General features: G+C 43.3%; 1 protein-coding gene across 1 annotated transcript; it reads right to left on the bottom strand.

The window, feature by feature from the left end:
- Nucleotides 1-283: 283 nt before the first annotated feature.
- Nucleotides 284-25,024, bottom strand: LOC143031390 (uncharacterized). Its single transcript, XM_076195140.1, has 7 exons — nt 24,903-25,024; nt 18,836-19,179; nt 17,042-17,225; nt 14,226-14,361; nt 11,910-12,065; nt 8,573-9,094; nt 284-5,532 (listed from the first exon to the last, which is right to left on the bottom strand). Exons 2-7 carry the CDS (start codon nt 19,152-19,154, stop codon nt 5,002-5,004), a joined length of 1,848 nt encoding a protein of 615 aa, XP_076051255.1. The 5' UTR covers nt 19,155-19,179; nt 24,903-25,024; the 3' UTR covers nt 284-5,001.
- Between the last annotated feature and the right edge of the window lie 305 nt (nt 25,025-25,329).

Genomic DNA, 25,329 nt, shown 5'->3' with positions numbered 1-25,329 from the left:
TGGTGTAGATCCACTGAGAAATTGTGATGATACAGAACGAGAAGTTTTTTTTTTTTTTTGCTCTTTTATCTCTGTGCCTGAGCAGTTTCCTTTGTCATCTCCAGGTTAATGAAAAAGACAAGTTTACGTTTACGCCAAAATTGTGTAGATCCACCGAGAAATTGTGATGATGCAGAACAGGGATTTTTTTTTTTTTTTTTACTATTATTGTTATTATTTTTTCTCTTTTATCGCTGCACCTGAGCAGTTCCCGTTATCATTTCCAGGTTAATGAAAGAGAGTGTCGAGATGGCCAAGTTTTCTTATGCCTACATACAGTAGTCTCGCACCAACAACAAACCTTTTGGTCATGTGGAATCGTGTATATCCACCAGAAAGTATTAAAAAAAAAAAAAAAAAAAGTCACTCAAGCAAAGTACAGATTCCATTCAGTGCAGCGTACCAGTGATGTGATTAACGATGTGGTTCTTAACCTTCTTCGGTGCCCTTAGTACCCCTCAATATCTCAGAAAAAATGTCCTCGTATTTCCATCCAACACAAATACAAAGCAAACATATGAAAACGACAGTGATACAAACCTTGCTTTGCTTTCTCATGGTAAATATACAGTGCCACTTGCACTGGCTATCATGTCTCATACCCCCCAACCCACCAAAGGGTTCAAGGTTTTGTACCACATGAGGGTGCGGGTGCCCCTGGGTTAAGAACCACTCAATTTAATCAATTAAGATGCCTCGTGACAAGTCTGCCCGTCTGCTGAGCAACACTGGCACCAAAATCTGCAGAAGACATCACTGAAACAAAGGGGTTCTTGACAGATTGTTGATATGAGGTATATTCCATTCACAGTAAATGTCTGGGGAAGTTGATTTCACATTGTACAAAAATGTTTAGAACAAGAATTAAAGATAGTAAAAAAGTTTGGCGAGATGATTTTTGAAACTTCTTGTACAAAAATGTTTAGAACAAGAATTAAAGTTTGGTGAGATGATTTTTGAAGCTTCTTGTACAAAAAAAAAAAAAAAAAAGTGTATATGAAACAAATATATAAAAAAGGTTACAAAATTCTAACAATGCTGTGCTGCGACAGTTGCCAAGTAGTTTAAGAAGTAAAAAGTGGGTATACAGGCACCGAAAAACATTCTGCGAGGCTCTAAATTAAGGAATTATATTCTCAAAGCAGCAAGAAAGATCCAAATCCTCCACTGATGTTTTAACAGTTATAAAACCACTGAAGAATGTCCTTGCACTTGCGAATATCATTCAACTTGGTTCAAAGGGCTGATGACTTTATTCATGCGAGGGAAAACCTCTCGCCCACAAACTATTAAAGACGACCACCATCTTGGTCACGGATCTTACCCAGAATGACGGTGGGAGAATTCGCTGCACGATTAAAAAGGATTTTCTTCAGACATCCCCCCCCCTCCTCTCTTCTTGTTTTCACTTTCCTCATAGCTGAGAGGAGGAAGAATTCTATTTCAATACTAATAATCAGTACCAGTATCCTTGAATTGGTTAAAGATTTAAGAATGGGTAGTTGAAACTGGTCAGCAACGTTCCCTCTAATGTTTTCCTGTGAGTGTGTGCAAACTTTGCCTCCTCTGAAAAGTATGTGGGCTCCCATGGTAACAAAGTCGTTTCGTTTGGAATGGAAGTGCTTGAATTATAAGAGAATATATATATATATATATATATATATATATATATATATATATATATATATATATATATATATATATTGGTTTGACGGTTGGCAAGTTACCATATTTGTAGAGAATTTACAAGTCTATGTTTGGGTGGAACTTCTATATTGAATGGATTTTAATATCACTTGAAAACCTTGTGTGCGTCCATTTTTTTCTTTGCGTGCGTTACTTGTAAAACATATGTGCGCGTGCACAGCTTAGAGGGAACGTTCCTGATCCGTCTTCTTTTTAGAGAGAGGACGGGAGGATCCTGGTGGAAGGGTACCCATCGGAGTTCTCTCACTCAAATAAAATCGCCTGCCGGGTGCTAGATTATCAAGCATTTGCTTGCTGCAACAAAACGGTTTCTTTTGTCTCGCAAGGACTTCTGTTACAAAACAGGATCTGAATCACGTCCACAACACCTTTCCTCTCTGTCTTGGCAACATCCACATCCTTAAGTCTTGACGACCTAAACATTATGGTGGCCACAATTATTTTTCATATAACTGTAGCCATAACAACACAGACGTAAAACAGCACCAAACAAAGGACACCGAGACGTGATCTCCGTCATCAGAAATAACTCCTTAATAATTAACCTGATAAAGCCCATAGGTGTAGCCAGGAGGAAAAAATATAAAAATTCAGGGAAAGAGTCCTCAAAACTAAGATTATCTGGCATCCGAGAGAACAAAATCATTACAAAGAAAATTTGCCTTAATAGTGGTAACCAAGATACCCCGTGCTTTAAACACTTCAGTACGAGTGAAATTTTAGCGAGCAGCATCGGCTGCCATATGTACGATGCATCACACCACTCGCACTATAAAACATAAATCCACTGCTGCATTACTCGTTCTCTTTTGCTCAGAGTAACAATAAAACCAGAGAACGTCATCAAACCAGTTCATAGAATCCAGGGGTAATTCATGCACAGCTACAAAAAAAATATATATGTAATCAAGTCGCCGACGCCGGCATTCTCGTGTACCTACTCATGCTTCATGACGCCTACGTAGGCGTCATCGTACTGAAGTGGTTAACAGCGGTAACCAAGATAGTTTTCCATGCTCTAATGCCCAGAGGTCGTTCAAAAGTCGACAACAATGGTCTGGGGTTACGCAAAATAAAAATAATCAAGTCGACACCTATGTCTTATTGGGTTAACTGGACAGTGAAGAAACGCTACACACAAAAGTCCCGGAGAATCCAATCAAAGTTTATTTTCGCAATTCTTGAAAGCTCCGCAATCCTAGAACAAGTTTGTAAGGCTTAGCTTCCTCTCGCTTGCCTGTTCACTCGTAGGCCTGGAATCCAGCGATGAACCAAACCTCGACTTTGAAACTCTCACTTTCCAGACCTGATAACAGGTCGCATGGGTTGCATTCGAGTGTTTGTATACTTTCGTGACTGCCATTTTTCACCTTAAATCGCACAAACTGTTTTTCCACCTTCAGTCGTCACACAAACTACTGCACTTCCTCGGTGGCACCTTGGGACGCAGTCTACATCGTGGGCATCGCAGGTTCCTGAGCCCCAGCTAACGGCAAAGGGGATTCAGAGTTGTCCGAATGCAGCGGCGGCACCACCACCTCACACGACTTTTCGTTTCAGAACAAGTCCGCTTCGTGGACTATTCCCCTTTACGCTTCTCCTCAGGACAGAGGCACATGACTCAAATGTGGACTCGTACTCTACTCTTCCACTTCTTCCCCCTGAGTACCGAGGGCTCGGCAGATCCAAGGCCGTCTTTACGACTGGTCACCGGGTACCCACTGCACACTCTCCTACACGAGCAAGGAGCGTAACCGTAATGCTCCCGTGTTTTTGGCAGAACCCAAAGGCACCCTGAAGCGACCTGAGGACCCCGTAGAAGGAATTGCAATACTTAGGTTTCGAGGATAGAAGGCATGGTCTGGCAATCAGAGTGGTTGGCGGCAAGAGATAGCAGACATCTCGATTGGTCAATCCGCCACCCGTGGCACACTAGTGACCTTCAACCTCCCTTGGGTCATCTCAAAAATATTTTCTCGTAGTATCTGCTCGTCTTCCTCGAAGTGACAGAGAAGTGATGCATGCTGTGGCAAGCCGTAAGTCGACAAAGGTGCATGCTAGATGATGACTGATGACGATGAAAACGATGACTGATTGATGACGATGACAATGATGAAATGCACTGCCATGCCTCGGAGCAAATGAGGGGTATAACTCTTCCACAGGAATTGAGGGGCTCTTGATCCCAAACCCTGCTGTTCTGGGAGGGAATCGTGACGACAAATCGGCATGGCAAGTGGGCACAGCAAACATGCCCGCCTGCCCCTCCTGTGGGTTGGCTCTAAAGCGCCAATGCCTCCTGCTGGTGACTGATCGTCCATTCCTTTCGTTAAGGGCCCAGTCACACCAAGCTTACGACCCATTTCCAACCAGGTGGTCGCCAGCCAATTCCAGGTAGGGCTTTGTGGCATGGAATTTAACGAACCAATCCCTTAGTTCAACTTTGCCATTGGCAGGGTTCGAACCACCATCCCCTTGACCTTTGCCACAGGTAACGACGCCCTAACCCGCTCAGCCAGCGGTAAAAAGGTCGTAGCTGGTCGGCCGAGCAAGACTGCTCCCTGGTGGTTGTCCACGTTATATCGAAAACCACCTACGACCAGTTTGGATGCCAGAGATTCCTTTGAAGGTCGTCCACCAATCAAAGATCGATTGAACAATGGTATTGCTGACCGATCTCTTGACGTTTGGTCTAAGGTGGTCGGAAACTGGTTGTACAGTTGGTGTGACTGATGTCTGAGGCTCCTCAAGGCCCCTGACGGAGATTAAGCAACTCCCTCTACCCTCTATTCACCAACTACCACCGGTTGAACCTCGATTTGATTTACCAACAATCATCGACCCTCGCCCATGTCACCGAATACAAACTCCCATTAAACGAAACGATAACAAAAATACAAATTTATATCAAGTAATGCCTGTACAGGATCATGAATGCAAAAATATATTGCAAACTATCTGTGGGTCAACGTTGCATTTTCCGTACATGGTGTACACATGGGTGCGTTTGCAAATGAAGATTACACAGCAGGGGGAGAGTTGCATCGTCTTTCTTTTTTTCCATAAATTGCTGTTAAATGCGGGTCTCTGTTCGATCGAGGTTCAACCCGCACAGTTGTACTTCCTGTGGAAGAAGTCTCGCCTCTTCCTCCCGCTCCAGCCCTGCTCCTTCTCCGTCTTCCGCCACTTCCGCCTACCTGCTACCGCTGGTGCTTGGGTCCAGCCTCTGCGCCAGCGGCAGCAGCAAACGCGGGCTCACTGGAGCTGGGGGCGAAGCGCCTGGGGCTGAGACATGATCGGGTACGACACGAGGTGGCCTGTGGCCCCGCTCATGGACATGGCTTGGAGGTTGGGCTGCGTGGGCGGGGGCGCCAGCGACGGCGCCATGGAGGTAGCCGGGGCAATGGTCGGGTTGAGCGTTACAGTCGAGAGGGAGACGGCAGTGAGAGCCGGGGCCTGCGACAGCGAGACCTGCACGCCGCCCACGGAGCCGACGACAGACGGCGGGGCCGGAGGCGGCACCGGCACCTGCTGCGAGGGCGGAGCCAGGGATTGCGGGGGCGGCTGGGCCGTAGGAGGCGGTCCCGGAGGTCCCGGCGGGGGCGGCGCCGCCAGAGCCACCACGGATCCGTCCGAGGTGATGGTGGTCGGGAGCGGCTGAGAGAGCTGTTGCTGGGTGAGGGGCTGGACACTAGTCGCCACGGGAATGGTCGAGGCCAGGCTCACGGTCGGCATCGTCACCGCAGCCACGCTGCTCGCCACCTTACTCAGCCGGAGAGATGTCACCTACGGGGAATAGGCAAGACGATTTAGAATAGAATTAGTAACCGTGTAGTAAGCACGGTTGTTTTAAGAACCTGTTAAACAACTTTATGGATGGGGATGACAGGTGGTGATGGATATGGAGCTGCCTAGTGTAGGCCTTAGGGTCTCTTGCAGTCTCCTTCATTCTTATGTTCTTAATATTCGTAAACTGCATGTATATGTACATACATATATATGCTTTTGGAGAAGTTATAAACACATACCCAAGGCTCGTTCCCCTTTACAAGGGAGGCAGCCAAAAAGCAAAGGCATTGAAACCACTCCCACCTATTCCATCCCCCAACATACTCCACTCTCATCCACCCTTCTCCCTCCCTCTTATCTTGGCACCTCCTGGATGACGGCTCATCCCTGCACCTTGCCCACTACCCTGGGTCAGAGGCAGTGTCGCAAGACACAGCACATCCACAGCAAGGCTGCTTCATTAAATCAGCGACCCCCCCCTCTCCATCCCCCTCATGGAAGACATGGCACGTCCACTCGAAAGGAACTCAACATCAAAAGTCACACAGATATGTGGAACATCAGTGATTCCCAAGAGAGAACAGAAAATCTTGTGCTTTGTCACTTCGCACTGCGGGTGACAGTTAATACGGTGAGGGGAAGGTATAATCGATGGGCTCATGATGTAAATTAAATTGAGCATCTTACACCTCTTGCACAAATCCCAAAGACAGATTGTCAAAACTAGAATTACCAGCTCTGGAACAAAGGAGAGAAAGAGGTGACATGTTGACTATCTACAGACTTAAGAGAGGTATAGAAATCCCTGATAGAGATGACTTACTAAATTGGGGTAGAAGAAATACAAGAGGACATGGAAGGAAGCTCGAAATGGACAGTTATAGAGGAGACTTGGAGAGAAAAAAAAAAAAAAAAAAAAAGCTTTCCCCCCACAGAGTGGTGGATGTATTTAAGGATTACAAAGGCGGAGCATGTCGACAGGAGACTTTTTGGTCCATATCTAGGTCGGATGCAAAAAAAAAAAAAAAAATCATAATAATGATAAATAAATAAATGAATAAATAAAAACTATACATACATACATATATCAAGGGTTTTTCCCCCTTACAAGGGAGGTGGCCAAAAAGGAAAAGGCATAAAATCATTCCAACCCATTCCATCCCTGAATACACTCCACACCCCTCAACCCTCCCTCTCATCTTAGCAACTCCTAGATGACAGGTCATCCCTGCACCTTGTCCACTGCCCTGTGTCAGAAGCAGCGTCGCAAGACACAGCACATCCACAGCAAGGCCGCTTCATTAAATATGTGACCCTCCCTCTCCGTCCCCCCATGCATAAAAGGAGAAGATGGGGAGAAATCCCTTCGGGCTGCGTCAAAATTTACTCACACATACTACCTCACCCCCCATCCCCTCGCCCATTCCACCTCATGCATCACAACATCATCCATATACTACCATTCTCCATTCACCCCTGTCTTCTGTCCTCTCCTGTCCTTCCTCAACAGACATTCCTCTCTTCCCCAAAGCCCCCTTCACCCCATCCATCCACCTCATCCTAGGACGTCCCCTCATGTTCACTCCCTCCACATCTGCCTTCCATACCTCTTTTACTAGTCTTTCTTCACTCATTCTTTCCATGTGTCCAAACCATCCTAATACTCTTTCATCAACCCTATCTCCCAACCCCCTTTCCACTCCTGTTCTCCTCCTCACCTCCTCATTTCTCACTCTATCCAGCCTAGTAACCCCTATCATACTTCTCAGACACCTCATCTCAAACTCTTTCTCTCTTCCTCTCTTATGTTCCATGTTTCTGCCCCATACAGTGCTGTTGGCACAATCACTCCTTCATATAGTCTCCTCTTAGCATCCATTCCCAAATGTCTATTCCTCATTACACTTTTTAATCCACCAAGGCATTTACTCGCTTCTCTCAATCTACATTCTACCTCCACCTTCACTCCACCTTTTCCTGCCACATTTGCATCCAAGTATCTAAAACTATCCACTTCCTCCTGTCGCTCACTTCCAGTCTATTCCTCATTACACTTTTTAATCCACCAAGGCATTTACTCGCTTCTCTCAATCTACATTCTACCTCCACCTTCACTCCACCTTTTCCTGCCACATTTGCACCCAAGTATCTAAAACTATCCACGTCCTCCTGTCGCTCACTTCCAGTCTACTGCCACTTTCACCCCTTGTACATCTCATCACCTTACTTTTACCCACATTTATCTTCAGCTTTCTTCTATCACACACTCTCCCAAACTCTGTTACCAACTTCCTTAATCCCTCCTCCGATCCTGCCACAAGTGCAGTGTCGTCCGCAAACAACACCTGGCTCACCTCCCACTTTTCTCCATTTTCTTTAACCATCTCCAATCCCTGACCCACTACCCCTGCATTAAAATTGTAATAATGATAAATAAATAAATGAAAAAATAAATCTATAATATAAATAATATATAAAATACATAAATAAATGCACAGGTATAGTTAAATAATAAACAAACAGGTAAATAGTAAATAATAATAAATTGACATATAACTAATAATAAATGAGAATCAAGGAAATAATAATAAACAAACGGACATATGATAACAAAACAAATAAACAAATAATATCAAATAAATGATAGTCATTACAGTTTTTACCTAGTTATATCTTATGGAAAGGGGAGCTATGCTTGTGCTATCCCATCTCTGTATCTCGCATGTCTAATTTGTCTTTAAATTTGTGTATTGTTTTTGCACACACTGGATGAAACAATAGTGTGTACAAAAACAATACACAAATTTAAGAGCAAATTAGATAGTGGGAGATACAGAGATAGGACACCCTTTCCCTTAGAAACATACATATACCAAAGGCTTTTTCCCCCTTACATGGGAGGCAGCCAAAAGACAAAGGCATAGAAACCACTCCCACCCATTCCACCCCCATGTACTCCACTCCCATCCACCACCTTCAACGATGTAACTACCTTCTCCCTCGTTTGGGAGTTGCTGCTCCAGCCACAAGGACCCACCTGATCTAAGAGGAACTCGTTGGTGGCCCTGAGGTCGTTGATCTCCTTCTTGAGGGCGGAATTGTCCTTCTTGGCATCCTCCAGCTGTTTGCGAAGGACCAAGATTTCTTCCAGGCCTCGCCGATCCCGGTCCCGCTCGCGATCCCGGTAATCACGTAGGTCGCGGCACAGCAAATCGCCACCACCACCGCCACTTCCCCCTCCGCCTCCACCTCCGCTTCCACCCCCTCCGCCACCACCCCCGCTGCCTCCACCACCGCTACCCGAGTTTCCACTGCCGCCGCCCCCGGCACCGCTGCCACCACCACCACCGCCGCCACCGCCACCGCCGCTTCCACCACCACCACCTCGTCCGCCACAGAGGTCGTCGACGGGACCACCCCGCATGAAGTCTGGGGGCGGAGGGAGGGGCCGATCCCGGACAAACTCTGGGGGCAGCGGAGGCAGAGGCGGCTTGACGTCGAAGCAGAACCGCTTTGCTTCGGGGGGAGGAACTCCGTAGTGGGGATTATCCAGCTCCAACTGCGGGAAAAAATAAAATATAAAAAAACAATAATAAATAAATAAATATATACAAGCCAAATTACCTGTGCATTGCTGCGAGTTCCTGAATCATCCCTAACCTAACCATACCCCACCTAACTTTTACCCTTAACCTTAACCCGAATATATTTTTTTAAATGAAACATAGTTATCCAAGTACCTGGAGGGATAGTGTATCAGAATATATATAGTTAAGGGGGTCTACCTGCAAAACCCTAGGAGGAGTTCGTGAACATACAAACAAAAATTGACAGACAAATAAAAGATAGTAATCCAAGTACCTTGGGTTATAAGGTTTCAGAATATATATGGTTATAGGGGTCTATCTGCAAAAACCTAGGAGGAGTGTGTGAATAATCTCTAACCTAACCATACCCCACCTAACTTTAACCCTTAAATAAGGTTTTGGAATATATATGGTTATAGGGGTCTATCTGCAAAACCCTAGGAGGAGTTTGTGAATAATCTCTAACCTAACCATACCCCACCTAACTTTAACCCTTAACCTTAACCAAAATATATGTTTTTCAAAATTAAATATAGTTATCCAAGTACTTGAAGTGATAGGGTATCAGAATATATATGGTTATGGGGGTCTATATGCAAAACCCTATGAGTTCCTCAACAAACAGACAGACAAATGAAAGATAGTTTTCCAAGTACATTGGGTTATAAGGTTTCAGAATATATATGGTTATAGGAGTCAATCTGCAAAAACCTAGGAGTACATACATATACCAAGGCTTTTTCCCCCTTTCAAGGGAGGTAGCCAAAAAGGGAAAGGCATAAAAACACTCCCACCCATTTCATCCCTAAATACACTCCACACCCCTCCCACCCTCCCTCTCATCTGAGCACCTCCTGGATGACGGGTCATCCCTGCACCTTGCCCACCGCCCTGGGTCAGAAGCAGTGTCGCAAGACACAGCACATCCACAGCAAGGCCGCTTCATTTCATCGGCGACCCCCCCTCTCCGTCCCCCCTTGCATATAAGGAGAGGACGGGGAGAAATCCCTTCGGGCTGCGTCAAAATTTGCTCACACATACTACCCCACCCCCCCGCCCATTCCTCCTCATGCAATCACAACATCATCCATACACAACCATTCTCCACTCACCTCTGTCTTCCGTCCTCTCCCTTCCTTCCTCAACAGACATTCCCCTCTTCCCCAAAGCCCCCTTCACCCCATCCATCCACCTCATCCTAGGACGTCCCCTCATGTTCACTCCCTCCACATCTGCCTTCCATACCTCTTTTACTAGTCTTTCTTCACTCATTCTTTCCATGTGTCCAAACCATCCTAATATTCTTTCATCAACCCTATCTCCCAGCTCCTTTTTCACCCCTGTTCTCCTCCTCACCTCCTCATTTCTCACTCTATCCAGCCTAGTAACCCCCACCATACTTCTCAGACACCTCATCTCAAACACATTCAAACTCCTAGGAGTAGTTCGTGAATAATCACTCACCTAACCATAACCCACCTAAACTGAACCCTTCACCCTAACCAAAATAAAAAAAAATTGGAAATGAAATATAGTCATCCAAGTACCCGGTGGGATAGGGTATCAAAATATATATGGTTATGGGGGTCTATCTGCAAAACAAACAGACGGACAGAGGCTACTAGTCTATTATAGTAAATATATATATTTGACGTTTCGACTTCGGGGAGTCATCTTCGAAGTCGAAACGTCAAATTAAATATGGAAGACTATGAAAGGCTTGTATTTAAACCCCCCCCCCCCCCTGAAATGAGATCTACTGTGAGAAAACTTGAAAATCTTAGTAAGGAGATTAATCAAAGCCAAAATGCCGTTGTGTTTAACACAGTGTGTATTATTGAGAATCTGCACCCAAAATATACAATATACATATATATATATATATATATATATATATATATATATATATATATATATATATATATATATATATATATATATATATAATATATATATATGTATATATATATATATATATATATATATATATATATACATATATATATTATATATATATATATACATGTATATATACATATATATGTTTATATATACATATATATATATATATATATATATATATATTACATACATATATATATATATATACATATATATATATATATATACATATATATTTATATATATATATATATATATATATATATATATACATATACACATTTATCAACCACAATGCACTTTAATTCTAAGCCATCAACATCGGGTGTCCCGATGGAGGCAACATGCAGAAATTGAAACGTGGTACGACCAAGGACTCAAACCTGGTTAGTGCATAACAAGTGCTGTAGTGACTTAAACCATTGCTCCATCAAGAGAGATAGTTTGAGTCCTTGGTCATACCACGTTTCAATTTCTGCATGTTGCCACCATTGGGTCTCCCGATGTTGATGGCTTAGTATTAAAGTGCATTGTGGTTGTTAAAATGTATCTCTAATCACTGGGACCCATTCAGTGTTGTACATATATACATAAATACATACAGCACACATACATTCATATACGAAAGGCTTTTTTTCCCTTACAAGGGAGGTAGCCAAAAAACCAGTCATAAAATTCACTCCCATAATTAATGGGAGGCTAGAACTGCACCCCTTCAAAAAGACTCTGTAGCACGGAAGTTAACAAACCATGCCCTTGGTTCAACTTCACCGGTGGCAGGGTTCAAATCCCATCCCCTCAACCTCTGCCGCAAGTAACAGTGCCCTAAACTACTCGGCTTTTCCCCGGCAAGCTCCCGTGCCCTCACCCGTAAACTCAACTCACCTGAAGCTGGTGCTGGTCCTGGCCAGTCCGTTGGTGGTGGTGATGGTCGTCCTCACGGCCAGATCCGTAGATCTCCTTCTCGTACTCGGACTTGCTCAGGTGGCGGAACTTGCACTTGCCGCCTCGGCGACGCGTGCACTCGCCCATCAAGAAGTCCTAGCGAAGGAAGGGGAGGAGTGGATTGAGCGAGCGAGAGAGTGAGTACACTTACATACATATACCTGGGACCCTTACAAGCAGGTCTGTGGACGATTAAGGGTCTTCTGGAGTAGGAGTTGGAGTTGTTAAAACTATACCGACTCTGACTGCAATTGAATTTACGCTTTATATGGCCCTAGTTTACTCTTTTAAAGTTATACAGTGCACACTCCTTATAAAACATCAGTTTTATATTATGAATTGTAATAAATCTGTTCCTCTCATCTCTGTAGCCATTAATCTCAACCCCCAAACCTCTTTGTGTAATGCCACTTTCAAATTAATGCATACATACATACATACATACATTTACCAAAGGCTTTTTTGCCCGTACAGGAAAGGTAGCCAAAAAGAAAAAGGCATAAAAACCATTCCCACCCATTCTTCCATCCCTAATACACTCCACACCCCTCCACCCTCCCTCTCATCTGAGCACCTCCTGGATGACGGGTCATCCCTGCATCTTGTCCACTGCCCTGGGTCAGTGGTAGTGTCGCAAGACACAGCATATCCACAGCAAGGCCACTTCATTAAATCGGCGACCCCCCTCTCCATCCCCTCATGCAGAAAAAGAAAAGAGGGGGAGAAATCCCTTCAGGCTGCATCAATTTATTTCTCACTCATTCTACCTCACCCGCCATCCCCCCGCCCATTCCACCTCATGCATCACAGCATCACCCATATACAACCGTTCTCCATTCACCCCTGTCTTCTGTCCTCTCCCGTCCTTCCTCAACAGACATTCCCCTCTTCCCCAAGGCCCCCTTCACCCCATCCATCCATCTTATCCTAGGTCACCCCCTCATATTCACTCCCCCCACATCTGCCTTCCATACCTCCTTTACTAGTCTTTCTTCACTCATTCTTTCAAAGTGTCCAAACCATCCCATCATTCTTTCATCCACCCTAACTCCCAACTCCCTTTCCACCCCTGTTCTCCTCCTCACCTCCTCATTTCTCACTCTATCCAGCCTAGTAACCCCTATCATACTTCTCAGACACCTCATCTCAAACACATTCAAACTCCTTCTCTCTTCCTCTCTTACGTTCCATGTTTCTGCCCCATATAGTGCTGTTGGCACAATCACTCCTTCATACACTCTCCTCTTAGCATCAATTCCCAAATGTCTATTCCTCATTACACTTTTTAATCCACCAAGGCATTTACTCGCTTCTCTCAATATACGTCCATATACTAAGGGCTTTTTTCCCCCCTTACAAGGGAGGTAGCCAAAGTCATACATACATACCAAGGCTTTTTCCCCCTTACAAGGGAGTTAGCCAAAAAGAAAAAGGCATAAAATCATCCCCACCCATTCCATCCCTATCACACTCCACACCCCTCCACCCTCCCTCTTATCTTAGCACTTCCTGGATGACGGGTCATCCCTGCACCTTGTCCACCAAAGTCAAAAGGCATAAAATCCACTCCCACCCATTCTATCCCAACATACTTCACTCCCATTCACCCTTGTTCCCCCCTCCCTCTCATCTTGGCACCTCCTGGATGACGGGTCATCCCTGCACCTTGTCCACTGCCCTGGGTCAGTGGCAGTGTCGCAAGACACAGCACATCCACAGTGAGGCTAGTTCATTAGTTTGGTGACCCTCCCTCTCCATCCCCTCATGCAAAAAACGAGAAGACAGGGAGAAATCCCTTTGGGCTGCGTCAATTTATTTCTCACACATACTCCCTCACCCCCATCCCCCCACCCTTTCCACCTCATGGATCACATCATCATCCATACACAACCCTTCTCCATTCACCTCTGTCTTCTGTCCTCTCCAGTCCTTCCTCCACAGACATTACCCTCTTCCCCAAAGCCCCTTTTACCCCATCCATCCATCTCACCCTGGGATGTTAAGTACATACATACCATACATATACCAAAGGCTTTTTTTTCCCTTATAAGGGAAGTAGCCAGAAAACAAAGGCATAAAAACCATTCCCACCCATTCCATCCCTCATGCACTCCACTCCCCTCCACCCTCTACCCTCCCTTTTACCTTGGCACCTCCTAGATGTTAAGTACTGCAAGAAAAAACTCAAGGCAACGAACTGATGAACAGGAATAATGCCAAAGATTATATTTTGAGAACGACAAGGATCTTCCTCACCTTGCAGATCGGCACAAGGCCGTTCAGCATTATGTCCACCAGCTGGCCCTTGCGGATGGCCTGGTCCAGAATGTGGGGCGGCATGTCGCCCGTACGCAGGTAATAGTTCTCGTCCTCGCACGTACAGTGGATGAATCTGTCAAAGAAAACAGGAGAGGAATTACTCGTGTCCCAGCTGTCGTCTGACCGTTTCGTTGATCTTAGAGCGACCTTTAACTCTTCCGAAGGGAACTGGTACGGAAACACTAAACAGCACTTCTGACAATGAGTGAGGGCATTCACCACTTCAGTATGATGATGCCTACGTAGGCATGAGTGGGCACATGAGAATGCTGGCATCGGCATCTTAATTAAATAAATATATATATATATATTTCTATATGTGGATGATTTTGTGATGCATGAGGTGGAGTGGGTGGGGGGTGGGGAGGTATGTGAGAGAAGAAAATTGACGCAGCCTGAAGGGATTTCTCCCCGTCTTCTTTTCTGCATGAGGGGACGGAGAGGGGGTGGTCGCCGGTTTAATGAAGCGGCCTTGCTGTGGATGTGCTGTGTCTTGCAACACTGCCTCTGACTCAGGGCAGTGGACAAGGTGCAGGGATGACCCGTCATCCAGGAGGTGCTAAGATGAGAGGGAGAGTGGAGGGGTGTGGAGTGTATTTAGGGATGGAATGGGTGGGAATGGTTTTTATGCCTTTTTCTTTTTGGCTACCTCCCTTGTAAGGGGGAAAAAGCCTTTGGTATATGTATGTCTATATACAGGAATATCTCGCTATACAACCGGCTTGTGTTCCCAGCTGACTGGTCGCAAAGCAAAAATTCATATATGGAGGTGGGTTTTACATGTACGTAAACGGTTGTTGTGTTCATGGACCCTGTCAACCCGCTCCCCACCGCTCAATTTTTTTTTTGCCTCCTGGGGGCTTTCACATATATGCACACAACATTTGTTTTAACCTACTTTATAGCACTCAGTCACACATACATACATATACCAAGGCTTTTCCCCCTTACAAGGGAGGTAGCCAAAAAGGAAAAGGCATAACATCACTCCCACCCATTCCATCCCTGAATATACTCCACACCCCCCTCTTATCTTAACACCTCCTGGATGACAGGTCATCCCTGCACCTTGTCCACTGCCCTGGGTCAGAAGTAGTGTCGCAAGACACAGCAAGGCCGCTTCATTAAATCGGCGACCCCCCCTCTCCGTCCCCCCATGCATAAAAGGAGAAGACGGGGAGAAATCCCTTTGGGCTGCATCAAATTTTGCTCACACATACTACGTCATCCACCATCCCCCCGCCCATTCCACCTCATGCATCACAGCATCACCCATATACAACCATTCTCCATTCACCCCTGTCTTCTGTCCTCTCCCGTCCTTCCTCCACAGACATTCCCCTCTTCCCCAAAGCCCCCTTCACCCCATCCATCCACCTCATCCTAGGATGTCCCCTCATGTTCACTCCCTCCACATCTGCCTTCCATGCCTCTTTTACTAGTCTTTCTTCACTCATTCTTTCCATGTGTCCAAACCATCCTAATACTCTTTCATCAACCCTATCTCCCAACTCCCTTTCCAACCCTGTTCTCCTCCTCACCTCCTCATTTCTCACTCTATCTAGCCTAGTAACCCCCATCATACTCGGTCATATAGTGAGGTATTCCTGTATATGTATAAATATACATACATACATACATACATATATATATATATATATATATATATATACATATATACACACACATATCTATATATCGTGTGTCCACTAGGAAAATTAGAACTTGGTAACCAAATTTTTTTTAAATGGCTTAAATAGCTGAAAACATTTGGTAATCAAGTTCTGATTTTCCTAGTGGTTATTTGCATACTTTATTAACCATGTGTTGTTTGTGATTTCTTTTCATACATACATATCTATACCTTATATATATATATATATATATATATATATATATATATATATATATATATATATATATATATATATATACATATATATGTGTAGGTGCCTAGATGGCCTAGAATTAAAGTGTATCATGGTTGACAATATATATATATATATATATATACATATATATATATATACATACATATATATATATACATGTATATATATATATATATATATATATATATACATATATATATACATGTATATATATATATACATACATATGTATATATACATATATATATACATGTATATATATATATACATACATATGTATATATATATATATATATATATATTTTTTTTTTTTTTTTTTTTTTTTTTTTTTTTTTACACGAGTTACCCCCGGATTCTGTGAACTGGTTTGATCATGTTTTCTGTGTTTATCATTACCCTGAGTAAAAGAGAATCAGTAATACAGCAGTGACTTTATCTTATGACGCAAGTGGTGTGATGAAAATTAAAACTGTATTACTCATTCTCCTTCACTCTGAATATCAATAACCACAGAAAATACGACGAGGCAAGTTCACGGAATATAGGGGTTGCTCGGCTACAGCTACAAAATAAATATAATCAAGACGCCAGCATCGTCATATACCTACTTGCACCTCATGACGCCTATGTAGGCATCATAGTACGGACGTCGGACGGGGTTAAAAATGATGCCTGCAGAATCAACCTGATATAACCAACCTGCAGAATTTACCTGACTTAACTGACCTGCAGAATCAACCTGACTTAATTGACCTGCAGAATCGACCTGACTTAACTGACCTGCAGAATTGACCTGACTTAACTGACCTGCAGAATCGACCTGACTTAACTGACCAGCAGAATCAACCTGACTTCACCAACCTGCAGACCTGCCGCGAGCAGTGGCCATTCTGGTAGTCATGGCAGAAAGTCAACTCGTTACGGTGGGCAGACGTGGGCAAAGTCTCAAGGGCCGACGTGTCCTCTGGGTGCCGGTACTTGCATCGTTTCCCACGGCGGCAGACTTTCCGTAGGAAGTCACGGCAGATGTTGCTCTCCTCCTCGGCTGTGGGAAAGAGACGTTCAGGGGCAAGAAATACGAGCACGTAAATACGCGTATATACCAAAGTCCCTTTCCCCTTTACGGCAGGGAAGGAGATGTTCAGAGATAAGAAATACGAGCACATAAATATACATATCCCAAAGTCCCTTTACGATAGGGGTTCCCAAACTGCGGGTCACAATCCCCCATAAGACTCGTGAGCCTTTTCCTGGGGGTCACAGAGGGTCCAACCATACGTACATTCAGCCGCACAGACTCGCATATTGATTCACTTGTATAAAAAAAAGCAAACACATCCTTCTCATTAAAATACAGGATTAAATCAATCCTCGTTAATAAACGTTAATCCAATAAACATAAAAGAGGAAGAGAGAAGGAGTTTGAATGTGTATTAGATGAGGTGTCTGAGAAGTATGATGGGGTTACTAGGCTGGATAGGGAGTGAGAAATGAGGAGGTGAGGAGGAGAACAGGGGTGGAAAGGGAGTTGGGAGATAGGGTGGATGAAAGAGTGATGGGATGGTTTGGACACATGGAAAGAATGAGTGAAGAAAGACTGGTAAAAGAGGTATGGAAGGCAGAGATGGAGGGAGTGAACATGAGGGGATGTCCTAGGATGAGGTGGATGGATGGGGTGAAGGGGGGCTTTGGGGAAGAGGGGAATGTCAGTTGAGGAAGGACGGGAGAGGACAGAAGACAGGGGTGAATGGAGAATGGTTGTATATGGATGATGTTGTGATGCATGAGGTGGAATGGGCAGGGGGATGGGGGGTGAGGTAGTATGTGTGAGCAAAATTTGATGCAGCCCGAAGGGATTTCTCCCCATCTTCTCCTTTTCTGTATGGAGGGACAGCGAGGGTTTTTTTTTTTGCCGATTTTATGAAGCAGCCTTGCTGTGGATGTGCTGTGTCTTGCGACACTCCTTCTGACCCAGGGCAGTGGACAAGATGCAGGGATGACCCGTCATCATGCAGGAGGTGCCAAGATTAAGAGGGAAGGCAGAGGGTGGAGGGGAGTGGAGTGTATTTGGGATGGAATGGGTGGGAATGGTCTTTATGCCTCCATTTTTATGGCTACCTCCCATGTAAGGGGGAAAAAGCCTTTGGTATATGTATGTGTAATAAACGTTAATAAACAATATTTCTTATTGCTCTCTGTGCCATGATTAATCTTTTCACATTTAAAATAAAGTATCTGTGATATTAGAAGAGGGTGGAGCATGTGGGGGATGGAATGGGTGGGAGTGGATTTTATGCCTTTGTTTTTTGGCTAACTCCCTTGTAAGAGGGAAAGAAAGCCTTTGGTATATGTATGAGTGCACTCGTATCTTATGTATTTTATTTTATGGAGGGATGACCCGTCATCCAGGAGGAGCCAAGATGAGAGGGAGGGACGGAGGGAGGGTAGAGCGGAGTGGAGTATGTTGGGGATGGAATGGGTGGGAGTGGAATTATGTCTTTTGACTTTGGCTACCTCCCTTGTAAGGGGGAAAAAAGCCATCGGTATATGTATGTATAAATATAAAAGAATAATTTAACAAAGCAAATGTCCAGAGACTCAGAAGAGTAATACACGTAAACCGAGCATTCATAAATCTTTCCGAACATTACTTACCACTTCCCACTCCCCCGCCCCCTCCTCCACTGCTGTTGCCGTTGCTGATACCACTGCCGGGTCCTCCGTTGGCATTCGCAACGTTGCCATTTGTCCCGCCACTGTTGTTTGCAGATCCGCCTCCTCCTGACGACGATGACGCCACTCCGCCCGATCCACCACCGCTTCCTCCTCCTCCACCTCCCGTTCCTCCACCCGAAACTCCAGCTCCTCCTCCGCCCACATTTCCGCCACCACCTCCGGCTCCCGTTCCTCCTCCTCCTCCACCTCCCCCTGCTCCTCCTCCTGGCCCCTGGTCGTCTTTCGGGTGCCCGTTCATCCCGTCAGCCCGGGAGCCGTATCATCTGAAACGCGAATCGCATTCGTTACTACCAATATCATCTGATGTGAGAATCCCAATCATTATTACAAATACCATCTGAAACAAGAACCGCAATCATAATTACGAATATCATCTGAAACAAGAAATGCAATCGTTATTACGAATATCATCTGAAAGGAGAATTCCAATCATTATTACACATTTCATCTGAAACGAGAATCCCAACTGTTATTACGAATACCACCTGAAACTAGAAACGAAAACGTTATTACGAATACCATCTGAAATGAGAATACCAATTGTTATTATGAATATCATCTGAAACAAGAACCCAAATTGTTATTACAAATATCATCTTTTTTAAAAGTGAATGATGAATTTACATTTCATTTATATTTATTATTTTATTTGTCTGTCTCTCTCTCTCTCTCTCTCTCCCCTTCTTCTTCTTCTTCTTCTAATTAACTCTTTGGGGTAGGCACCTAGATTAAACTTACTCTGTCAACATTATGTATTAAAAGGGATGGCAAATCTGTCAGAAGTCGTAATATTCTCGGCTACTGCCACTGCCAATCGCCTCCTGTTGGCTGTGTACGTAGATCCAATCCCACAGGAATACGTCACGGCCAAAAGTCCCGTGTTTCTCGTAAGAGATATCTTTGGCGAAGGTACGAGGGCTGTAGCCTTATACTGTGAGCTCACAGTATTGGGCTACAGCCCTCGTACCTTCGCCAAAGATATCTCTTACGAGAAAAATGGGACTTTTGGCCGTGATGTATTCCTGTGGGATTGGGTCTACGTACACAGCCAACAGGAGGCAATTGGCAGGGGCAGTAGCCGAGAATATTACGACTTCTGACAGATTTGCCATCCCTTTTAATACATAATGTTGACAGCATAAGTTTAATCTAGGTGACTGCCCCAACGAGTTAAGAAGAAGAAGAAGAAGGAGAGAGAGAGAGAAAGAGAAATAAAATAATAAATATAAATGTAAATTCATCATTCACTTTTAAAAAAGAAAAAACTATACATACATATACCAAGGCTTTTTCCCCTTTATAAGGGAGGTAGCAAAAAAGGAAAAGGCATAAAATCATTCCAACCCATTCCATCCCTGAATACACTCCACACCCCTCCACCCTCCCTCTTATCTTAGCACCTCCTGGATGACGGGTCATCCCTGCACCTTGTCCACTGCCCTGGGTCAGAAGCAGTGTTGCAAGACACAGCGCATCCACACCAAGGCCGCTTCATTAAATCGGCGACCCCCCACTCTCCGTCCCCCCATTGCATAAAAGGAGAAGACGGGGAGAAATCCCTTCGGGCTGCGTCAAAATTTTGCTCACACATTCTACCTCATCCCCCATCCCCCCGGCCCATTCCACCTCATGCATCATCCATATACAACCATTCTCTAATCACCCCTGTCTTCTGTCCTCTCCCGTCCTTCCTCCACAGACATTCCTCTCTTCCCCAAAGCCCCCTTCACCCCATCCATCCACCTCATCCTAGGACGTCCCCTCATGTTCACTCCCTCCACATCTGCCTTCCATACCTCTTTTACTAGTCTTCTTCACTCATTCTTTCCATGTGTCCAAACCATCCTAATACTCTTTCATCCACCCTATCTCCCAGCTCCCTTTCCACCCGTTCTTCTCCTCACCTCATTTCTCACTCTATCCAGCCTAGTAACCCCATCATACTTCTCAGACACCTCATCTCAAACACATTCAAACTCCTTCTCTCTTCTCTTATGTTCCATGTTTCTGCCCCATACAGTGCTGTTGGCACAATCACTCCTTCATACAGTCTCCTCTTAGCATCCATTCCCAAATGTCTATTCCTCAATACACTCTTTCATCCACCAAGGCATTTACTCGCTTCTCTCAATCTACATTCTACCTCCACCTTCACTCCACCTTTTCCTGCCACATTTGCACCCAAGTATCTAAAACTATTCACTTCCTCCAGTCGCTCTCCCTTAATGCTCACATCCAGTCTACTGCCACTTTCACCCCTTTTACATCTCATCACCTTACTTTTACCCACTTTTATCTTTAGCTTTCTTCTATCACATAGTCTCCCAATCTCTGTCACCAACTTTCTCAAACCCTCCTCCAATCCTGCCACAAGCGCAGTGTCGTCCACAAACAACAGCTGGCTCACCTCCCACTTTTCTCCATTTTCTTTAACCATCTCCAATCCCTTGCCCACTACCCTTGCATTTACCTCTCGCACTACCCCATCCATGTATAAGTTGAACAGCCAGGGCGACATAACGCATCCTTGACGAAGTCCCACCTTTACCTCCAACCACTCACTCTCTCCATTTCTAATCCTGACACAAGCTCTACTACTCTCATAAAAACTCTTGACAGCTCCCAGAAGCTTTCCTCCTATCCCGTATATCTGCATAACCTCCCACAGTGCCTTTCTGTCTACCCTATCGTAAGCCTTTTCCAGATCCATGAAAGCCCAAAAAACATCCTTCCCCTTTTTCTATACAACCTCTACCTGCCCTAAATCCACAATGTTCCTCACCAATTATATCATGCAAGTCTTTATCTTTCATAAAGAGAGAGAGAGAGAGAGAGAGAGAGAGAGCGACTGGAAGGACAAAACATCACACACCATTACCAAAACAAAACCTACACATTTACGTAAATTCACATTGATTGTGCTTGTGCGTGTAGATGCCCAAAAGCAGGCACGAACAAAGAACACCGCAAAGGGGCAAAAGCAGCCCAAAGTCCAAAGTAATCTCTAGTTTCGTTTTCAATTAATGCTATTTAGAAACGGGATACCGAGTCTGGCTTGCTTCTGTAAATCTAGAATTCTATCCATCCTCAAGCAATGCATTTATTCCCCCTCCCTCCAAAAAAAATCTGGAAGGCCTTACCGTTTTTCTGTATCTATTTTCAGATCATATGAAGAATCGTCACCCCAGTCTTCGACAGGATGACAATTCTTCATGTGGGCCATCATCCTGGGTTTATGATTCTTCATTTGTATAAGTTGATGACAATAAGCATAACCCTCATTCAATCTAACCTAATCTTTATTCCACTTTTGATATTCGGCATACTGGGGTGACAATTGTTCAGGTGGGATCTCATGGGGTGACAATTCATCATGTGAGCGTTCTGGGGTGACAATTCTTCAAGTGGGCCGTCCTGGGTTTACGATTCTTCAGTTGTACAAGTTGATGACAACAAGCATAACCCTCATTCAACGTAACCTAATCTTTACACCACTGTTGATATTCGGCATACTGGAGTGACAATTCTTCAGGTGGGATCTCATAGGATGACAATCCATCCTTCATGTGGGCATTTTGAGGTGACAATTCTTCATGTGACCCCTATTTTGAAACACCATCCTAATTTCGCAGTTTCTATATCAGTACATCTTTCCAAATGTTACAACAGAAGGGTAAATTAAATTAGTGCTATAGTATTTGACAATCATAATGGAGTTGATTAAATATATGATATATGAAAATGGCCATTGCCAACACATCCATCAAAATAAATGCCATGAGACGATGGAGACCTTTGTTAGTTCGACATTTCCCTTGTTTTCAAAGGATTACAACGGCAGAGCATGCCGACAGGAGACCTTTTGGTCCATAACTAGGTTGGATGCAAAAAATATATATATAATAAATAAAGTAAAAATTATAATAATATAAAGAATAATAAATAAAATACATAAATGCATAGGTATAGTTAGATAATAAATAAACAGGTAAATAGTAAATAATAATAAATTGACAGATAATAATAAATGAAAATCAAGTAAATAATGAAGATGAATAATTACAAACAAATAATAAAAAATAAATGGTAGTCATTACAGCTGTCGCAAGCAAAATGTTGAGCCAAGGAAGGCTCCATTCACACGTGGTGTTTATTTTGATCAATATATGATGGCAATAGACAAAAAAAAAAAAAACAGAGATAACCGCTGACTTTCTCTCAATGGCATCATTTCCTCCATTTCCTCACACTGGCAGCAGGACCTCCTCTTATTTTCCAGGGAGTCTTGTTATGGGGATCTTTACGTGTTTACCCCTGCGAGGTGGACGTTACGGCAAATCATCTATATCAGTGGTTCTTAACCTGGGGTTCCTATGCCCCCCCCCCCCGAGGGATACAAAACCTTAAGCCTGGCGGTACAAGGCATGATAACCAGTGCAATTGCATTGGTGTGTACTATGTAGTATTACTCATAATTACTGTTATAATGTGCAGTCATTGTATCATACTATTCACACTTTTCATTTGAAATAAAAAAGTAGATTTGTTCATTAATTGAATATATCTAATAATTTGTCAGCAAGGTCTGTATCACTAATAATTTTGCATTGTATCTATATTCGATGGGGTACGGACATCTTCAAATCTTCCCAACAGGCTTACCACTAACTAGCAACGGGCTTACCGCCAACTAGTGGGACAGAAAATGGGTCTTTCAACTAGGTGTAAGATTACTACAAACTTAAATTATATATCCTCTATCTCTTTACATAAATAGAATTAACTTCCAAAGGACAAGCCCCTCTCCTATTTGGTAATACGACCCACAATAACAATAATACACCATGAACAACAACCTTAAATTATATTTTCTCTGTTTCTTTACATAAACAGAATTAACTTCCCAATGACAGGCCCCCTCTCCTATTTGGTAATATGACCCACAATAATAATACACCATGAACAACAATCTATTCTGCCCAGAACTTAAATTATATTTCCTCCGTTTCTTTACATAAACAGAATTAACTACCCAATGATTGGCCCCCTCTCCTATTTGGTAATATGACCCACAATAATAAAAATAATATACCCTGAACAACAATCTATTCTGCCCAGAACTTAAATTATATTTCCTCTACTACTTTACATAAATAGAATTAACTTACCAGTGTGGAGCCCCCTCTCCTATTTGATGATACAACCCACAACATCATGAACAACAATCTATCCTTCCCAGGGAGCCATTGGAATGTTCTCAACTACTATAGGTTAACAGTGAAATTCTATACAATCATAACAATGTCAATGATGATGACCATCACCATCTTAGGTTATATTATGTAACTAGGCAGCAACAACCCACTTTAGAACAACCACTTGTGACGTATTACTTCATTTCATGACCAAGTGACTTTACACCAGGATTACAGGTACAAAATAATACGTAGAACATGCCTGACATTTGTTACAATAATATAATTCTTAGTAGTTGCCATTAATCAGCACAGCTCCAGTCCATATGATGATATGCTGTATATTAATATTTGTAAGGTGTTTCTATTCTTGTATAAAATCAATCGTCGTTTTGAATATCACCTATTGTCTGGAGATATTATCCTGTTCCCAATAAACCCAATAAAAATTCCTGTCGAAGCAAGATGACGGATGTTAAATACCGTTTTTTTTTTTTTTTCTTCGTTCATCCTCGTTAAGTATGGGTTCCAATTTAATCATATTAGTACAACTGTGTGGGCCTCTAATAATTTCGTTAATTATGTATTGTCAAATCAATGTTACCAGCAACACAGGCTGGGTGCGATGTCTGGCCAATTCCTTAGTTCAGGGCTTATAAACAATCGGGACCAACGTGAATTACCAACTTGCATTTCGATGTGCTAACCCAAGTCATTCATATTTATCTTACAAACAGCCTTAATACGATTAAGAATATCAAGAAAACACAACTACTAGACACTTATCCTACCTTTATTAACTTCATCCAGTTCGATTAGTGTTGTATTCTCAACTGGAGTAACTGGGCAAATAATTTTACTTAAAGAAAATAATATGCTTTTCACTTTTACACACTTTGTTTACAACATGGCGACAAGCTTGGAAAAGGATCTAAAATGTAAACATGTGATAATATTAATGATGATTATGGTAATTATAATGATAACGAGGATCATAGTAATAATACCAGTGATACTAATAATATTAATACTAACAATTGTGTTGGTTAAATCATTACACTATCACTTGTAATATTTGCAGACATAACAGATAACTCTTGGACAGTACAATCGAAGCACTTTCGTTTATTACATATGAAGGGCAAATGAGTACAAGTAGAAAATATACCCAGGCAAAGGACCGTAACAGGGATAGAAAAGAAAGGGGGGTATTTGTTG

This window comes from Oratosquilla oratoria, chromosome 12 (assembly GCF_046742065.1).
Source record: "Oratosquilla oratoria isolate Oo_2021 chromosome 12, ASM4674206v1, whole genome shotgun sequence".
Classification (NCBI taxonomy): Eukaryota; Metazoa; Arthropoda; class Malacostraca; order Stomatopoda; family Squillidae; genus Oratosquilla; species Oratosquilla oratoria.
The sequence above is the reverse complement of the archived record's forward strand: the minus strand, read 5'-3'. Positions and strand labels throughout refer to the sequence as shown.

What these genes read in the sequence shown, in the direction of transcription:
- LOC143031390 (XM_076195140.1), bottom strand. Translation starts at nt 19,154, where the DNA reads ATGAACGGGCACCCGAAAGACGACCAGGGGCCAGGAGGAGGAGCAGGG. An exon ending in GGGCGGGGGAGTGGGAAGTG is followed by an intron (nt 17,226 to 18,835) that starts GTAAGTAATGTT and finishes TCTTTCCCACAG; the next exon opens with CCGAGGAGGAGAGCAACATC. An exon ending in TGCTCGCGGCAGGTCTGCAG is followed by an intron (nt 14,362 to 17,041) that starts GTTGGTGAAGTC and finishes TTTCTTTGACAG; the next exon opens with ATTCATCCACTGTACGTGCG.